Source organism: Fusarium vanettenii, assembly GCF_000151355.1.
Source record: "Fusarium vanettenii 77-13-4 chromosome 12 genomic scaffold NECHAsca_41_chr12_2_0, whole genome shotgun sequence".
Taxonomy (NCBI): domain Eukaryota; kingdom Fungi; phylum Ascomycota; class Sordariomycetes; order Hypocreales; family Nectriaceae; genus Fusarium; species Fusarium vanettenii.
Genome location: NW_003315846.1, coordinates 85,600 through 103,266, shown reverse-complemented (window position 1 = coordinate 103,266; position 17,667 = coordinate 85,600). Strand labels below are relative to the sequence as shown.

General features: G+C 50.1%; 9 protein-coding genes across 9 annotated transcripts; 4 read left to right on the top strand and 5 right to left on the bottom strand.

Annotated features, from left to right (window-relative positions):
- Positions 1–1,037: 1,037 nt before the first annotated feature.
- Positions 1,038–2,160, bottom strand: NECHADRAFT_87207 (uncharacterized protein; the record flags this gene model as incomplete). Its single annotated transcript, XM_003041723.1, has 2 exons — positions 1,038–2,060; positions 2,122–2,160. The coding sequence occupies 2 exons, from the start codon at positions 2,158–2,160 to the stop codon at positions 1,038–1,040; spliced, it is 1,062 nt and encodes a 353-aa protein (XP_003041769.1).
- A 923-nt stretch (positions 2,161–3,083) lies between these two features.
- On the bottom strand, positions 3,084–5,314 carry NECHADRAFT_87206 (uncharacterized protein; the record flags this gene model as incomplete). The annotated part of the gene is made up of 3 exons (XM_003041722.1): positions 3,084–4,463; positions 4,535–4,883; positions 5,001–5,314. The coding sequence occupies 3 exons, from the start codon at positions 5,312–5,314 to the stop codon at positions 3,084–3,086; spliced, it is 2,043 nt and encodes a 680-aa protein (XP_003041768.1).
- A 1,050-nt stretch (positions 5,315–6,364) lies between these two features.
- NECHADRAFT_87205 (uncharacterized protein) lies at positions 6,365–8,212 on the top strand (the record flags this gene model as incomplete). Its single annotated transcript, XM_003041786.1, has 3 exons — positions 6,365–7,333; positions 7,388–7,801; positions 7,850–8,212. 3 exons carry the CDS (start codon positions 6,365–6,367, stop codon positions 8,210–8,212), a joined length of 1,746 nt encoding a protein of 581 aa, XP_003041832.1.
- Positions 8,213–8,346: 134 nt separating this feature from the next.
- NECHADRAFT_87204 (uncharacterized protein) lies at positions 8,347–8,862 on the bottom strand (the record flags this gene model as incomplete). Its single annotated transcript, XM_003041721.1, has 3 exons — positions 8,347–8,352; positions 8,406–8,629; positions 8,688–8,862. The coding sequence occupies 3 exons, from the start codon at positions 8,860–8,862 to the stop codon at positions 8,347–8,349; spliced, it is 405 nt and encodes a 134-aa protein (XP_003041767.1).
- A 612-nt stretch (positions 8,863–9,474) lies between these two features.
- On the bottom strand, positions 9,475–10,330 carry NECHADRAFT_87203 (uncharacterized protein; the record flags this gene model as incomplete). The annotated part of the gene is made up of 3 exons (XM_003041720.1): positions 9,475–9,765; positions 9,820–9,903; positions 9,953–10,330. 3 exons carry the CDS (start codon positions 10,328–10,330, stop codon positions 9,475–9,477), a joined length of 753 nt encoding a protein of 250 aa, XP_003041766.1.
- A 688-nt stretch (positions 10,331–11,018) lies between these two features.
- On the top strand, positions 11,019–12,873 carry NECHADRAFT_53068 (uncharacterized protein; the record flags this gene model as incomplete). The annotated part of the gene is made up of 7 exons (XM_003041785.1): positions 11,019–11,270; positions 11,320–11,395; positions 11,453–11,739; positions 11,789–12,010; positions 12,067–12,364; positions 12,420–12,497; positions 12,548–12,873. The coding sequence occupies 7 exons, from the start codon at positions 11,019–11,021 to the stop codon at positions 12,871–12,873; spliced, it is 1,539 nt and encodes a 512-aa protein (XP_003041831.1).
- Positions 12,874–13,093: 220 nt separating this feature from the next.
- NECHADRAFT_87201 (uncharacterized protein) lies at positions 13,094–13,622 on the top strand (the record flags this gene model as incomplete). The annotated part of the gene is made up of 2 exons (XM_003041784.1): positions 13,094–13,420; positions 13,473–13,622. 2 exons carry the CDS (start codon positions 13,094–13,096, stop codon positions 13,620–13,622), a joined length of 477 nt encoding a protein of 158 aa, XP_003041830.1.
- Positions 13,623–14,881: 1,259 nt separating this feature from the next.
- On the top strand, positions 14,882–15,355 carry NECHADRAFT_19448 (uncharacterized protein; the record flags this gene model as incomplete). Its single annotated transcript, XM_003041783.1, has 1 exon — positions 14,882–15,355. A coding segment is annotated over one exon (474 nt), but the record flags the coding sequence as incomplete, so codon positions are not given.
- A 318-nt stretch (positions 15,356–15,673) lies between these two features.
- Positions 15,674–17,605, bottom strand: NECHADRAFT_87199 (uncharacterized protein; the record flags this gene model as incomplete). The annotated part of the gene is made up of 1 exon (XM_003041719.1): positions 15,674–17,605. One exon carries the CDS (start codon positions 17,603–17,605, stop codon positions 15,674–15,676), a length of 1,932 nt encoding a protein of 643 aa, XP_003041765.1.
- Between the last annotated feature and the right edge of the window lie 62 nt (positions 17,606–17,667).

Here is a 17,667-nt window from a genome sequence, read left to right as displayed (position 1 = left end):
TTAGAGGTCTTGTCTCCGAACCTCAACTCCGAAGCTCACTTGACCCTCGGATGAACATCCGTCAAAGAGGTCTGCATCTATCAGTTGTATTCAGTACACTTCGAGATGCCCAACACCACTACAGTACACACCTAAATAAACATCACAAAGAGACAAGTACGAAAGAAGAAACAAGAAACTTCAATGATTGATCAATTCATCTGCAAAATGATACACTGGACCGTGCAGGCCGGTACAGGGCGAAGCTATGCTCCCTCAGATCTCCTTGGGATCCTCCTCCTTGATTGCCTCATCCTTGACAGACTTCTTGTCAGCATCCTCCTCCTTGATGGCGCCGTCCTTCTCCTGGAGCTCCTTGAGGAGGTCCTCAGGCTCCTTCCAGTAGGTCTTGACGACGATGTCGTCGCCCTCGTGCTTCCAGTCAAAGTTGAGACCGGCAGCCGACTTGCCGTAGATGAGCTCCAGGGCCGCCTGGAACTTGACCATGTCGGGGACAAGCTTGGCGGGGATCTCGTGGGTGACGACGTTGGTCTTGTCGGGAAGCTGCGTCATGGTGGATGGTGTTGGAGAGATGTTTTGCTTGGAGTTGGTCTTGGTGGGTTTGGAGATTGTAGAGTTTGATCTTGTTTTTGGTGTTTGAGGTTGTTGAGTTTGATGGATTTGAGATGGGATGAAGAGGGAGAGGAGGGGGGTTTATATACCCGAAAGGGGGTATTGAATCACCAACACGAAGCCTTGTGATACCTTCATTTTCGTGTGTAATCAACGACCTAGTTGACCGCCACGAGGCGCAATTCATCTGCTGACCATATCTACTCGTCAACGAGCTGACGTACTGGTAGCAACACGTATGATTTCGACGAAAGAATACGGAGCACACGTCCCGGTGATTCACAAACGACTACACAAGAGATGATAACTACTGATTAGTCGGGCCACTCTCTGACACGTCATCAGCAAAAAGTCCGCGTACAAACACTGAATCTTTGACGTACAAGTCCAACACTCGTGTATTCAGAGATCAAGAAAGTCAGGTGCTAGAAGCTAACATGTACACGCTCCACGACATTTGTAGTCCGGCCAAACGCAATCGTTGCTGTCCTTTCAGACAGGTTCATGATGATGTTGAATAGCGTCTCTGCGCCTGAATCATCGACTGCATCCCTGTTGATCCCGTTCGGATAACCCTCCTCATCCTGGAACAGCTTGAATATGTCGGATGCAGTTAGCGCTGGCTTGGACGAAAGCTCTTCGGTGACGAGCTGTTGCATTCGATCGGATCGCTGAGGTGAGTCCAGTAACCAAAGAGACTCTTCTGATCCAGCATGATCGAGGAGAAGATGGTTGCTGTGAATCACGACGCCTTGATCATCTGCCGGGAGAAGTTCCACACTTTTGGCAGTCGACTCGAGGCCAGTCGCTCCGAGCTCATCAGCTATTAAGAGATGGGCACTCCCCGCAAGACCAGTTGATACCAGCTCTTCAATAGCGCTTTTTCTTGATGAAGACTCAAGGACCTTTCGTAGGGCGAGATGAACGGGCCACTTTGTGTGGTCAACACCACGAGCCTTGATGGCATTCAGACATACACCAACTCCGCTCTCATTGAGGCCAATCTTTCCGATGATGCCGGCCTCAGTGACTACCGTGAATCGCGGGATATCAGTGTCCGGTCGGTTAACGGTGTATACGATGAGATTCTCTCCCTGGCGTGTCACCCAATCCCAGTTTTGGCTCAGAAACGACGGGCCATGCCTACTCTTAATGGCCAGGGCAGTGCATCCATCCAGTTGGATTGGCAGCTTCGGATCATCACTGAATAAACCAAAGTTGATCTCGGTTCGGACGTTTAGAGCAACGATGTCGAGTAGTGTGACTCCTGCGCCTTCTGCTATACCACGAATCTCTTCAAGGTACTCAGGGCATAGCCTCTCGAGTGTGTCGAGATACTTTGTCGCTTCCTCTCGCACGCTCGGCCAATCGAGGCCGCATGTTGACTCAAAGAGGGATCCGTAGTAGGATATCGAGCCAAGGACCTGGTCTTTTGCCTGTTGACCGTGCTGGAAACCTATCTTTTCTAGGTTAGCGGCGCATCTTCAGAGTGGGTGCCAGATTTCACACCTCATACGGGCTTCCAAAGGCATTGACAATGAGGACCATGGCTACCTTTTGTAGTACACGTCGTTGTGGCTACAGTCTAGCTTTGGCAGATGATGATGCACTGAAGGTATTCTGAGGGTATTTGCTTTATACACTGTTTGTCACTCGAGTGCGGGGAGGCAGATTTCATGCGAGTGGTCCTTTATGGCATCATCACTGAGGTGGGGTGTACAAGTGCACCTATAGTAATATCTACCAGTTTGTAAAGCAGACAAGGCCCAATGACTCTCGTTTCCAGTAATTCAGGTGTCTTACGCTGTAGTCATATATGGCCATGCAAGCTTTCACCTTTCTCGATAATTAACCTTATGCTCCTCGGAGCTGCATCCTTGTCGGTCTTACGTTTTAGTAACACGTAACGGGCGCCTCCTCGCCCTGATATTTCAAATACAGGCGCCATGTGGGGGTGTCGTCGTGCGTGCCTGAATCACTGAGCTGGCCTTGCAGAATTACACCATCTCAGGGCAGCTGTCGTCATCAATGCCGCGAACAACTGTTTTGGGGGCCACGTGAGCTTATTTGAGTTATTAAGTGATGGACAGTGAATAATAGCCCTTCATTATACTCGCGTAAATTTCCTCTATCAAAAGGTTCACGGTTGATTTAGAACTGTGAGCGTGGCTAAGCGTGACTGCTACGACACGCAAAGACGCATTCGCCATGTTGAATCAGCAGAGAAAGACAAACTCTCACAGCTTATTAATCCGACTCTGACGCCTGTTGACCCTTTTGCTTTGTTGCCGGGTGATCGTCCGAATGTTGAGACGGTTGAAGACCTGTATGACTTCATAATTCTTCTGGCGCTTTCTGATATCGGAAAATGAAACGAGTAAACCATGTGGAAACAATACAAATAATATAGTGTATTAAACAGGATATGTATTAAGCTAGAATCAATGATCCGGCCTTAGAGCTAGAGATTATTAAACAAGGAAAATGCTCTGCAGCGAAACCTCATCCGCTTGTCTCCCTTTCATTGCTTCTCCATCCATCATCCCATGCACATACGCGTCCTCAAGGACGTGATAAACCCCCTCATGAATATCATTACACGTTATTGACAGTTTCTTTGATTCCGGCCTGTCACTTTTACCCTTTGTGAGATCAATAAAGGCCTTTTTGTCCTCCTCCGGGCCAAACAGCTCACTGACAGCCACCATGGTGCAGATGGCAGCCCGACCAGCAGGGCGGAGAACGAACGGCACACGGCTCCCATACAAGATAAAAACCCCGTTCCCTACCCTTACGTGTCCCGGGCCTGTTCCGATGTACCCTTTGCGAGTGATGGAGATCCTCCGGAACCCGGAGGCGCACTCTACCGCGTGGTGAAAGGCATTCTCATCTTTAGCTCCCTCCTCATGGCCTGACTCTTTCCAATAACCCCCTATAATTGACGTTCTTCTGTTTGCGCTGTGATCTACCTGTCGCCATTGCAGGTACGTGAAAAACGTCGAGGTTCCCGCCCTGCGGAACTCGATCTTTTCCTCCTTGAACTCTCCTCCGACATCTTTGCAGTATTCGGTATCGCCACAGAGCAGCCGCCAAAACGCATCTGAGAGGGTTCCACCTCCGACGTACTCGGTAGTCCCGAGTTGATCGAGCGTCTTCTCCCACTGGGAAACGACTAGTCCTAACCGACTGCTCTGTCCTTCTGTACCCAGTGGCAGCTCCTGGCCCACAAAGGTGATCTCATCAATCTGGCAGCCAGTTGTTTCCAGTACAGAGGGGCGGTGAACACGAGCCGTGCCGGACAGACCCCTAGCAGCATCATACAAGGGCAAATTGCCGACCCGAATGTTCTCATGTAACTCAGGCAGACTACCCCAGTCGACGACCCACGAGGGATTGAGGTCCCACTGCATGCTGTTCTGCTGCAGTGTTCCGACCAAAATTGATAGAGAGCCATTGGCCTGGATGAGCGTTATGGTTGTGTCCCAAAAGATTTGTCGTGCTTCCAAAAGATAGTCTGGAACAACCCGTGGACCGCGCAGCCAATGACGGACGAGCCCAAGGAGGGCAAAGACTTTATCCCGCTGGTCTGTGGCATGCCTTGCTCCGAACTTTCGCAAAAGTGGGAGGAGAGACGTAGGCTGGATGTTCAGCCAGAGCCTTCGTGTCGTCTCTATCTCTGTGACGATGCGAGAGAAGTGCATCAGCGGTTTCCCGTTGTGGAGGTACGGATAGACAGAGTTGACATTCCCTAGCAGGTATGTTCTATCGTACTCGATTGTAGCATCGGAAAACATGCTCCATGGTGCGGAAAACTTGCTATAGTAGATGGTTGCTTTTCTGGCCACGACGGTCTCTTAAACGACCCATATTCGCCGCCACTATATAATCAGCAACCATCTCTGAACAAAGATACGTGGCTTACCCATGATTGGTCCATGATTGCATACAATCTTTTCACAATGGGCATGGAATAGTCAATGTGTCGAAGATGCACGATTGCCGCGGCAGGAATCTTCATCGAGAGAAGATAGAGGACACAGAATCCTCCAAATATGTCCCAGATATTGGAGTTGAACGACGAGTCTCTCTTGGAGACGGACTGGATGTACACATTGAGCTTGGGCAAGTCCCGGTCGTCTCCGCACCACTCTACCCGGGCCAACTCGTCCTCAGGCGTTCTACTCAACCTCTGTCCTGTAATCATGGGTAAGATCGAGTCGCCAAGGTCGTCATTGATGCCTTTCTCGCCCAGCCAGATGACGACCTCGCTGCTGTTCTGATATATGTCGCGCATCAGTTTCACCTGCTGGGTTCGTTCTGAGACATCATTTTGATTGATGCACAGGGAATCCACCCAGACTTTAACAGGTGTCTAGGGGCGCCGCAACCTTCTCAACGCTGTGTACAGGTTGTAGCCGACTGGGATGGCCCTCTCATTGACGCTGATGAGGATGCCCTCGGATGTGGTGTAGCCATTATTCCAAGCATACGACAGAGCTTTGTAGGGCTGCTCAGACGATAGTGTCGTCACTGTAAGTGAGCAGGTTATTGGCTCGGACCAAGAGCCAGGAAGTAATGTGATGAGGCGAATTGTTGGGGTTCCAGTGTCAAGTGTAGCGTACAGCGTTTCGGCTCTAGCCTTGTCCTCGACCTTGTACTCGGCAGGGGGAGGGACCGGCTTGCGCCTCAGCCGAAACGACATCGGAAGTTCCCCTGAAAAATGGAGGTTGAATGTAGTCTTAGCGGGGTGGTATGGGGCAGTGGAGATGAAGATGCACGAGAGCACAGGAGGTTGTATCCATGAGGTTGTGTTGGAGCTGAAGCCCCGCCCTTGATCTGATAACTGCACCAATAGATGCATAGAATGAAGTAAGGCTGACCGCGTGGTCGCCGAGGCAGAATGATGAGGGGGCTCATTCTTGAGGAATCAACCGCAGTTTCACAGCATTGGGATATCTTTCCCTCCCTGACCGCAAGCCACTGGAAGAGAGGCAACCTTTTCAACGCCAAGTCTTGGACAACATAGAAGCAGACCTGTTCAAATTAGTTTCTGGGCGAGAACGAGTTTGAGCCCCCAGATGACTGCATAAAGGATAGAAATGCCTGTAAACCTAGTTTAAACACGGACAATCGGACAACTGAGTGTGGCTTAATGAGCGTACTTAACCGCATGTCTACCCACCCATACCACATTTCAGCAAACCTGTCTCCTCCTTCCCCACGATGAGGATACTCCTTTTTCTTTTACCCTGATTATCTACTCATCAAGAAGATAGCTTCCGATCTTTGTTCTTTCTGCTCAATATGCGACATGTGAAATCATGATCTGGAGAGGAGCGCGAGCAGGAGGAGCTTGGGCCTCTAGCGGCCGCCAGACTCCTGTTTGCAACACAAACAGACACTGCAACAAAGTTGAACGGCGAATAGAGGATGACCGCTATGATATTATATATAAGGCACACATAAATCGCGAGGTCTAGTAGTGGAGATCGGTTAGGTGGCGCTGGAGAAGTATTGGGGTAAATATTCGAGTCCCTTAAATTAAACCTTGACGGGAATGGAGAAACAATGATGGATAGTTCTAATCACGATAACGTCTAGATACAGAGCATGCGTTTCATTATCTATCAATTTATTATCTTGATGCGTGATAATGACTCTTTATGCTATTCTCAAGGCCTCCCATTTGACCTCATCCCCCCCCCCCCCCCCCTATAATACTTGCTCCCGTAATATCTGCCCACCAAAAACAATGCCCAAAGGCAGCCCAGCTTCAACGTCCCCGCCCCCAATCGCATGCATGCGGTGCCGTCGTCGCAAAAAGAAGTGCGACCGCCACCTCCCCAAGTGCGGTGAATGTCGACGGTCGTCGGCAGAATGCGTCCGCTTTCAGGAGAGGAAGCCTCGAGATGTCGCAACCGTTCCTTGGTGCTATGTCCAAGATCTAGAGTCGCGGCTTGTGCAGGTTGAGAAAGAGCTAGCTTTCTGCAAGGAAAGGCTTGCTCGGGTACACCGTCACGGCTCGCAGGTTGTCGGCGAAGATGAGCAGCCTCCGGCCAGTAACGGAGTCGTCATAGCCAGCCCAATGGAGGATATCCCACCAGAAGATGCGCTATCGTCACCGGCCGAACATCAACCTCACGATCTAGGACATCTTAAGGCGAATGATCTCAGCAACTACTTCCAATACGTCCATCCAAGCTGGCCATTTCTTGACCAGATCCAACTCAGCCAGTGGTTCCACGACTATACTTCCCGAGGCATTTCACTGGAGGACTATCAGCTCTACTTTATCCACCTTGTATGCGCCATCGGTGCCTGCTACTCCAGCCCTTCGGATCGACAGTGTCCACATGTCAGCAGGTCCAGAGAGCTATACACAGATGCTCTGCATATCTATCTCGCCGATGCCGTCTCCGAGGAGCACAAATTCCGGACCAAAGCTTATCTTCTGTTGATCGTCTATGCTTTCCATTGTCCTACGCCCTTTCAGCTGCATGATACTACAAATGAAGCGATTCTAGAGATCACGGAGCGGTTGTCTACCTTCCAGATACCTTCTACGTTTCTTCCTTTGGACTTTGACGACATTGACGAGGCGACTGTTGCTGAAGACAAGGACAACAGGGTCTTGCTGATTTATTGCTATACTGCGTTTGAGATAATTGCTTCTCTTTGGAACCGATCGTTTCAAGTACTTGTCGGTTCATTGGATGACAAAGTGCGTGATATTCCTTCTCTATACCCGATCAATACTCTTACGCAAACTCTACAGATTCTAGACCAAGGCATCTGGCTCACCTTCGGGGGAGGCTCCATGCCAGCAGACCTCGAGCATATGTTTGCCATCCGACGCATCCAATCCAAGGTCCGAAGACTATGGTCCCAGTTCACAGCCTTCCCAGAGCAGGAAGAAACCCGGAGGCGACAGACCGCAGAGATCAGGGCAGAGCTCGAGCAATGGAAGGCCATGATTCCTCTCGTGTCGAGCACAGTTGATGGATCCATGAGTTATCACCCTCTTGCCATGCTTAAGACATACGACTACAGCATCTGCTCCCTCTACCAACACGAGACAGTTGTCCCCAGCATCGAGGATTACTCGATCTTGTTATCAGCCGCAAGTGAAAATTCGCGGTGCTTCAGGAGGATCCAGAAGTTTTTCATGATTTACTCGACTTGGGGTGGCGTAAGTCGTCAAGCCCATGAAATGAGATTAGACTAACAGTCACATCAGCTGCTAGAACAATTCAGTATAGGAGTTATTCTCCTGTCCTGTTTCTGGGGAACTCCTCTCCTGTGCCGGACAGCGGCATTCCAAGCCCCAGATGCATTGCAGGCACTAGAAGACTGCCAGCAGACACTAACAGGATTCGCGCAAAAGTGGGAGGCTGCAGAGATCTACCTGGAAGCATACACACTGTTGCTCTCTCACACTCCCATAACTGCATGTAAAGATACTGTACCCTCGGAGGATTTTCGGTCAAGAATGGAAAGCATCATATGCGAACTGGAGAATAGGGGCGTCACGATGGCTATCTTGACATTGATGAGGAGGATGTTGAGCCTGTCCGAGGAAAGTACAGATTTTCTCTTGTAAGGAACGGCGTCTGGCATACGAATCGAGCGGTAGTCAACTTTTAAACTGTGTTTTGCCACTTTTCATCTTGTTCTTTATGCATTGATTAAACCCCAAGATATTCTACCTGGTCAAGCAATACGCATCGAGTCGCCTCAGTACTAAATATTCCAGTTAGTATACCACCCGAAGATTTATCCTTAAGGCCACTTACAAATACAACGTGGTAATCCGAAATCTTCAGAGCTCCTTCAACCTCCTTGAACGCAACTCGACACGCCCAGACCCCAGTCTTGGACGATCCATCTTGCCAGTTATACACGGTCGTACCATCAACCATGACATCCAACGAGTCTTTGCTAAAGGCAAAAATCTTGGCCGGCCTGTGGTCCCGAGACGCAACGTTATCCCAGGAGTTGGCAATCATGCCCTCAATCTCTTGGAACTCGTCAGTTGATGGCCTCTCTCAGAAATCGCCAAGGTATATACTTCTTACCCGTCCGGCCATTTGAGGGCTTTCCGTTGCGCCAGATCTTGGCATCGTCACTGAAACAAGCCAACCATTCTGCAGTCCGGGCCGTGTCGTCTGCAGCAGCGAAGAGAACATCGAGAAGCTTGCGGACCTTTTCCGGGACAAGGTCTGGGTTGTATTCGTACTTTAACACGGCCATGGTTGGTTTTGTTGATGTTTCCGGATGTAATTGCTACTCTAGGTAACGAGTCCAGCTGCGTAGTGGTATGGTATACTTATATCTCGGGCAACCAGTCTCAATTTCTGAGTGCTTAGTAAAGCAGACGAAGCTTCACTCCAAGCGTCGGACTTTCAGTCCGCTGCGGCTGAAGCGGTAGTCGGCATCTCCACTGACTTTCAACCCCAAGCCAGGCGCAGAGACCCTCCTGCGGGGATCTATCGCCACCTCATTATCACTCGGTGGTAAGATGGGGATTCTCGGTTATTCTTAGCCCATATCACATCGTTGCATTTCACAAATTCTCCTAAACAAGGGGATAGGTTGATGGCATAGGTCATCTCTCGGCAAGAATCTTGAGACTAGGTTTGGGAGGAGCTAACTTGGCAAGCAGACACGTCAGTATCATGTAGTCAAGAAAGGTCTAGGAACTATGTTGAGGGGCTCGGAACCTCCGAATCTATCTACTGGCGCAGTTTTTCCATTGAGGACCAGGATTTAACTACAAGAAAGAATATAATATCAACACACGATACCATCATATTCTAAGTCAGACAATGGCCTCGGACCTTCGATTCAATTCTATATGTATGTCTAGGCCTCCTCAAAGATCCAGTCGACCACCTTTTGGAACATTCTAGGTCCGTCATGAGACAGCGAGAACCTAGCATACATTTCCTCGACCTCACGTTCCGACAAACCCCCCATGTACGCTCCGTCGTCTGCATCCAGAATTCCTCTCCCAACGCTGTCCGTCATCTCAGGGTGGCCCTGAAACGTGATGATGTTTTTATCCTCGTAAATCAGAATCTCGTTGCCTTCAGCGAGAGAGACAGATCCAGGTGGCAGGCGGCCGACTCGTCTCTTGTGGAATTCGGGAAGAGCCTACGAGCAAAGCTTAGTAGTTGTCAGTGATTTCAGGAATTTTGTGAGTCTTACAAAGGCCATCGGATCAGCAGCATTCTTGGAGCTTCCAAAGAATTCAAGTCCTCGCTCCGTGAATTGGAGAGGATGCACTCCAACCTGTGAAATATTAGCTACTTGCCCCATTACAAGATTTTACTCAACATACTCTATCTCCATAAGGGTTGAATTCAATCTGGCCGCCCATAGCTCGCGTAATCGCCTGGTGTCCCCAACACACGCCAACCATCTTGGTACTGGGACAGTTCTCGGCCGTGTCCCGAATGAAAGCTAGGGTCTGCTCGACCCAAGGGTCAACCTTGGGAAGTGTGAGATTGAACACGCCGCCAGTCAAGATGACGACGTTGAACTTGGTCGCGTCTGGTAGGATGCCGTCTGTGATGGGATGGTAGACCTCGACTTCGGCGTCAGGGATGGTCGCCTTGAGGATGTCTCTCCATGAGTCTACCATAGCGTTGCCCCATGATGCGGGAGTGTCATAGTTTCGAAGAATTGCGACTCTTGGTGGAGTGAGTTTGGAGATCATGATGAATGAGGTGGGAAGCGAGGTAAGAGTTGATGGACAGGTGTTTTCTCGACTGGCGGCTGGAGAATAGGTTCATTTCAGGAATGCTAGCCTTTTAGATGAACAGGATGACCAGCTTCCCCATCGTCAAAGCCCCAACTCCCCCCTCTCCGCATGAGTTGTCATCGCCTACTGGGTTCCCTTGGCCAACCCCGACGCGTTATCATGGGCGGCCTGAAAGTCCGACAAGAAAGATGACTAGCCCAACTCCACTTGATTCCTTCTCATATCTCTCTCCGAGATTCGAGTCATGCGCGTGATGTTAGGCCCCGCCCTGTCGGACTGAAAGTCCGTCTACCCCAGATTGCTACCCCAGATCTTGGTGTCAGTCTTGCCTCTTTCTCTTTTCCACCCCGCAAACATCAGGAGATGATCCACTGGTGGCTGAACTCTTGTGATAACCGATTGCCTTCGGGGTTGTATTGCCACCCTTGGTATCAGGCGCCCCTCGTAGATTGCCACGATAACCCAGAAAGGGACTAGGCGGTGATACAGGGGAGGAGGTCTGAATGCCGCTTCAAGACTTGATGTCAAAGATAAAAACATCAACTCTGCACCCCCCTCGGTCAAGATCATCCCATCAACTCCTTCTCACCACTTACTCTTTATCCAGCTCAACCACTCAGTCAACATGTCAGAGTCCGAGAAGATGCAACCAACAAAGAATGTCGATGAGATCCAACGCTCGCCTTCTAGGTCTGTGGGCCAAACCTTTTCCATCACCAGCAAGGAGAGGGAGAAGGAGAAGACCGTGGTCATCGAAGACGCCGAAGAGTTCATGCGCATCCACGAGCACGAGTATGGAGACTATACCGAAGCTGAAGCAAAGCGCGTGTTGCGAAAGATTGACTGGAGGCTCATGCCCTTGTTCATGGTCACTCTCACCATCGCGGGAGTGGATGTGAGTGTCCCAGGATCAACGTCTGTCTCTCTCTGACCGCGTACAACAGAAAATCATCATCTCCAATGCTGCCATTTACGGCATGAACAAGGACCTCAAGTTGGTTGGACAGCAGTACAGCTGGGGTACGTCTCGATCATGCTGCCAGATCCATCCTCATGCTAACTCAACTTCTCTAACAGCCGCATCCATCTTCTACTTTGGATACATGTTCTTCGCCTATCCCGCTAATGCCATCCTGCAAAAGTTCCGGGTTGGTAGATGTCTGGCCATCGCTTGCGTCGGGTGGGGAGCCTCGGTCACCCTCATCGCTGCTTCTCCCAACTTTGCCGTCCTCATGTTTCTCCGATTCGTCATGGGAGCTACCGAATCCTTTGTATTTCCATGCATGACCATCTTGATCTCGATGTGGTATACCAAGCGAGAGCAGCCTCTGAGAAGTGCCATCACTTTTACTTCCTTCTCAACTGTAAGAACGTGTCTGATACTGTGTCCTTTTCGGTTGCTAACTTTGTCAGCTCGTCTCTGGAACAGTTTCTTATGGAATCGGGAATGCGGATACCGGCATTGCTCCCTGGAGGTTGCTATTCATCACCTTAGGTGGACTGACGATGCTGTGGGGAATTACCCTTGCTTTCTTTGTCCCTGACTCCCCCCTTCAGGAGAACTTTATGAAGGGAAAAGAGAAGTACATTGCCTTGGCGCGCGTCCAGAGCAACATGACTGGCATTGAGAACCGAGTAAGTGTCGAGCTCACAAGTTGCAAGGGGCATGCAAAAGGCTAACTGCTTTGCAGGAGTTCAAGTGGTATCAGGTCAAGGAAGCATTCCTCGACTACAAGACCTACCTGCTGTTCCTTTTCTATCTCTGCATGAATGTTCCAACAGGCGGTTTATCGGCTTTTGCCGCCCAAATCATCTCGGGCATTGGTAATTCACCTCTCGAGACGGTTCTTCTCACCATGCCTTGCTCGCCCTTCCAGACTGTTGCCAGTCTGGCGGTAGCCATTCCTCAGAAGTGGCTTACCAACAAGCGGTGCTTGAGCAGTGCCATCTGCTGTCTCATTCCTCTGGCTTGCTCTATTCTTATCCGAAGTAAGAAATCAACTTTTTGGATTGCCGTACAGTCAAACTAACAGTTCTCGCCCAGAGCTTCCCGAAGATCAGAAGACCGGTCGACTCTTGGCTTACTATTTCTTTTACTTCTTCTGGGGACCTTATGCTACTGGTTAGTTTGAGAATGGCGTCTTGATCTCATGTCCTTGCTAACGGCTGCAGTTCTATCTCTCCCAATGGCCAACGTCGCAGGACACACAAAGAAGCTCACAGTCACGGCCAGCATCTTTGTCGCCTACTGTAGTGCCATGATAATCGGACCACAGGTCTTCCTCGCGAGGGAAGCTCCCCACTACAGCACTGGCTACAACTGCTTGATGGGGTTCGAGATTGGTGCCATCACCATTCTAGCTGCCTACGCCATTGGGTGCAAGATTGAAAACAGAATCCGCGACAAGAGGGAGGGCACAGAAGTAACTCTGACAACCGAGGAGATGCTGGAGGATAAGACTGATTACGAGAAGAGGGGTTTCAGATACATTTACTAGGGGGGTTGCAGTTGTGCTGTCTGCAAATCCATGATGGACGCTAGGTTGGGGGTTTAGATGCCCTGTAAGCAGTGATTGCATCGAATACAGAGGCTTCTAGCGCTTACTGATATCCACGCGACACGAGTCAGCCCGTAAATATCGCAACCCGTGCGCGTTGCTGACGCGCAACCTTTATCTCTTCTCATAACATTATTCATCTCAACATATTCTCTGTACAATGGAACAACCCAAGCATATCCCGAGATCGTTCCTCCCCTTGTTGTCAACCACTCTCAACGTTGGTCTTGCTCTTGGCGGCTATGTCACTACGACCGCGTTCAGCGACCCCAGCTACAGCGGCCCAGCCATCGCAGCCTGGTTCAAAGACTTTTTCATGCCAGGCTTCATCTCTGTGACGACAATTGGCGCACTCACTCTCGGGGGTGGCATTTGGTCCTTCTGGTCTCATCGAAGTCGTAAGGATCATCCAAGATCCAAGGCTGTTTCTTGGTGGTCGTTGGCTGGACTTGGGTTCACTGTTGTTCATTTCACCTTTGGAAATCAGGTTTGTACCTTGGTCTAATTGCACCTAATTCGTGTCGACTGACGCGTTATAGGTACTCGCAATCATGGATAGCATCTTGTCCAACCCCGATCAGGCGCAGCCTCACATGGCACGATGGATTAGCCTACACATTACGAGGACTTTGGTTGCAGATATTCCAGCTTGGCTTTGCTATATCGCCGCATTGTTATATGAGATTTAGCAGGTGACGTAGAAGAGTATGGTTTATTTATACTGTCAACCTTGAGGACTACTCAAGGCCAATACTGTGACTATGCCGCTAGCATCAAGAACGCCTTGCATTCTGCCTCGTGGAGGGAGACCCTATTGTATTAAGCCTCATAATGGCGCAGTATCACCACTTCGGCCTCTGAAGACCAGCAAAAGATCTCATCAAGCCAAATTTTCCTCTTAATCTCTCGTATCGGCTCTCTCATCCAAGTTGTCCAGTCTACACATTCCCACTGATAACAAGCCACGTTTCGATTAGTCTCTACCATTGGGCGTGCACATCACATGCCCTGTCAGCCGCACAAGCTTCCCCGCTCATTTTCAACCCTCAAGATATGACCTCGTAACATCGACACCACCCATGGCCGATCCACTCTCTGTCGGGGCGAGTGTCGTCGGCATCGTCGGCGCCGCCCTCCATGGGTCAAAACGACTCTATGAGTTCATCGACAGCTTGCGAAGCGCCCCCAAAGACATTGCAGCGCTCTCAACCGACCTGCGGGCTTTGTACCAGGTCCTTGGTCGGCTTGCCGGCATGCAGGACAAGTTGTCAAACAACCCTGAGCTGTGCGATTGCCTGACAACACCACTAGAGAATTGTTTAGACATTTTTGAAGAGTTTACAAACACATTGAATGGCTTCACGCAAACCACTCGGGATGGTAAAGTCAAGGTTCGGACGTGGAAAAACATTACGTGGGCATTCAAAGATAAGGAGATTCAACTTTTTCGAGACACAGTCACCACATACAAAATGTCTCTAGACATGACTGTGAATGTTATGACTTTGTAAGTACTCATCCAGGAGTCCTCCTATTGTGCTAACAAGGCAGCTCGGCCATCTCATCTATAGATGAACGAACAAAGCGCATCGAGTCAGACTTTAGAAAAGACTTTAGAGACATCCAGGCCAGGCTACAAGCTCTCGATGTTGACCGAATCGAATTGGCTAGTGTTTCCGGACGCAAGGGGTCTGAGTGGTATGGTACAGATGCCCATTTTGCCCTCAACCGCTTCCTGGACTACACAGAGACCCTTTGTGACTCTCCTCCTCGATCGTTCCCCGGCTCACCTTCTCTTTTGCCTATCGAAACCTCTCAGGATCTCGATAGCCTAGGAGGAATGCAAAACTCATCACCCGAAGTTGTGCAATACCCAATCACTCTACCAAATTCCATGGGTTTTGGTCCTCCTCCCCTGCCGAAGGATTACAGAAACGACGAGCCCAAGTTCGATCTATTGGGACTACTATGGAAGGTCACGGGTCGCAAGAATCCCAAGTTTGACATCGGAACCATCGATCTTTCTTGCTCATTTGTCGTTTGCGACGTCACTCTGGAGGATTGCCCCATCGTCTACGCTTCGGCAATGTTCCAGAACTTGACGGGATATTCACGGAGAGAAGTTGTTGGCAAGAATTGTAGGTTCCTACAGGCCCCAGATGGGTTCGTTCAGGCGGGTCAGCAGCGACATTATGTGGATAACGAAGCGGTGTTGAGGTTGAAGAAGGGTCTTGAAGCGAAAGACGAAGTTCAACAAAGTCTGATCAACTATCGGAAAGGAGGCAAACCATTTCTGAACCTGCTGACGCTCATTCCTGTTCCTTGGGATGGGGAAGAGATTCGATTCTGTGTTGGGTTCCAGATTGACCTAGTCGAACAACCTGGCGCCATTATCCAGGAGAAGGGGCAGAGTGTAAGACTTGACTACAGAGTCACGGGCATGACTCAAAACGTCCCTTTGCGGCCAGCACCTGCTCGTGAAAGGCCTGCTAGAGGGGATCCATCTCAAAGTGAAGGGTTCTTGAAATGGCAGAAGCAGACCTCTTGGCGACAGGCGCTTCAGGGACTTTTCGACACATCTGAAGTAGTGAGTCCAGGGAGTGCCGACGCTGCGAATGAGGATAAATGATGGGAAAGATCCAGACAAAGGTTACCGTCACTGGGAATATTTAATCTTGGTCTTGATAGAAAACTCGAAATACTACATGTAAACTATCTTGTTTTCAGCAAGATCTCATTTCTATATAATACTGATCTCTGCCGTGACAGCCTTGTCCCACCAAGACTTGTCTTTCGATCGAACAAGTCCCACACGTTTAAACTGCAACGTTCCCTGTCCCGTCGAAGCCAGTCCCAGGGCGTCGATCCAGCCAAACTGGCTCTCCCTACGACAAGCAAAGCAGAACAATACTTGACAAGCTTCCTCAGGGATGTCAAAAGTTATGGTTCCGACTTTTGTCATCTGGCCATCTACTTGAATAGCCATTATTGACCGCTGATCATGCTCTAGTCTGTCTTGTTCTCGCCACATGGCGCCGACAGGCACAAGGAGACCCTTTAACCTGAGGGTGCCGCCTTTAAGGATACTGAAAGGGTCGTCCCCTGCTGGCACTGTGCTCATCTCGAGAATCTGCGGCGTGAACGTGTGGTCGACGGGCTCTGGTTTGTGTTGCTTGAGTGTCCACCACCACTCGGCTGGACCCTTCACTGAAGCCCAGGACCAAGATGGGGCCAGGTACTCGGAATGTCGGCTCCTCTTGTCTTCAGGTTTTCCTACAATCCTCCAGATCAATCCTATTACGCCGTGAGACTCAAAGAGGCCGGCGTGATATTTGTCTCCAATCTCTTTGGAGAAGTACCGGGCGATTCCAGAAACCGCTGGTAGGATATCCGTCTGCTTCGTAAGTGATCGTTTCGTATATCGTTCCACAACCTCAAACCACACGAAACTGTTCTTCCTCACAGCCTCATCCGAATACCATCCCTCAGTGCCTTGAGGTTGAAGTTGTCCCTGGTCAAACGCCCTGAGCGCGTTGTTGAACGAGAGACTGTCACTCCAGGGAAATTCGAGGGTCGCCTTTTGACACGCACACTCCCATCGCATTGTGTCCTTTGAGTAGTGCACCACTCTGGGTGACAGCTCACGCTCTTGGAGTGTCCATCCTCTTGATACCAGGGGATCTTGCGAGAGGCTGGTGACTGCATGGTTTGCAGGCTTGGCAAAGACACGGATTGTACGAGTCTTTTTCTTGCCAGACTCATCTTCTTCATCCCACGGCAGGTCAGCAGGCCCAAAGAACGACTCTGATGCATCTCCTTTTCGACATCCGCCGGTTCCGTTGGAAGAACTTGAGGCAGCCACAGTAACGTAGGCATTAGAGTACACCGCCGCCATCTGTGCCGCCTCAACAGTCCAATCCTCGTAGGAGTCTTGGATGATGCATAGCGAGTCGATCCAGACATAACGGACGCCGATATTCCGGCTTATCATTATAAAGTCGACAAATGTTCGGGATAAATCTGATAACGGGATGCTTTCAGTATGCTGTTCGAAGTTGGAGGTGACCGTCTTGGCTGACTCTGGCATGTTGAGACCCCAGCAATGACTTGAAGCGATATAGCGCGGATCGTTGATCGACTCTTCAGCAGTGACTACCAAGCGGACGAGGTTAGGATCAGAAGATTCGACGTCAATCAAGCGCGTTGGAAGGTATTGGGTATCATGATTCTTCCGACACTCAGCGTGCTGTCCCCAACAGTTCTCCAGCCACCACCTGACCGTATCACTCTGATACTTAAGATCGGATGCCATTCCCAGCTCTGGCTTGCAGTCGTATACAACGATATCATCCCAATCCTGCGGGACCTCTATGCCTCGCATACTCCCCACGTCAGCCCAACCCAGACATACTGACTGCGCGCCAAACTTGGTGCTCCTCAAGTTGATTTGCTGCGATAAATCAACAGACTTCCCATCCATCGTGTTATAAATCTTGCCATCCTTGACGCGACGTTGAATCGCATTATAGACAACAGCGCACATGCAGCATCCTGCTTCTGCCGACTTCTCAAGCGCGGCGAGGTTCGGGTGATGTTCGACAGTGCATTGATCATTTCGAGCTGAGCTAAAGAACTTGGGTGGAATAGTCTTGCAGAAGCTGCAGAGAGTCATGTTGATCGTCTTGACTAGAAGTCTTGGCGAGTTCGGGATTGATATGAGAGGGATTTAATGCA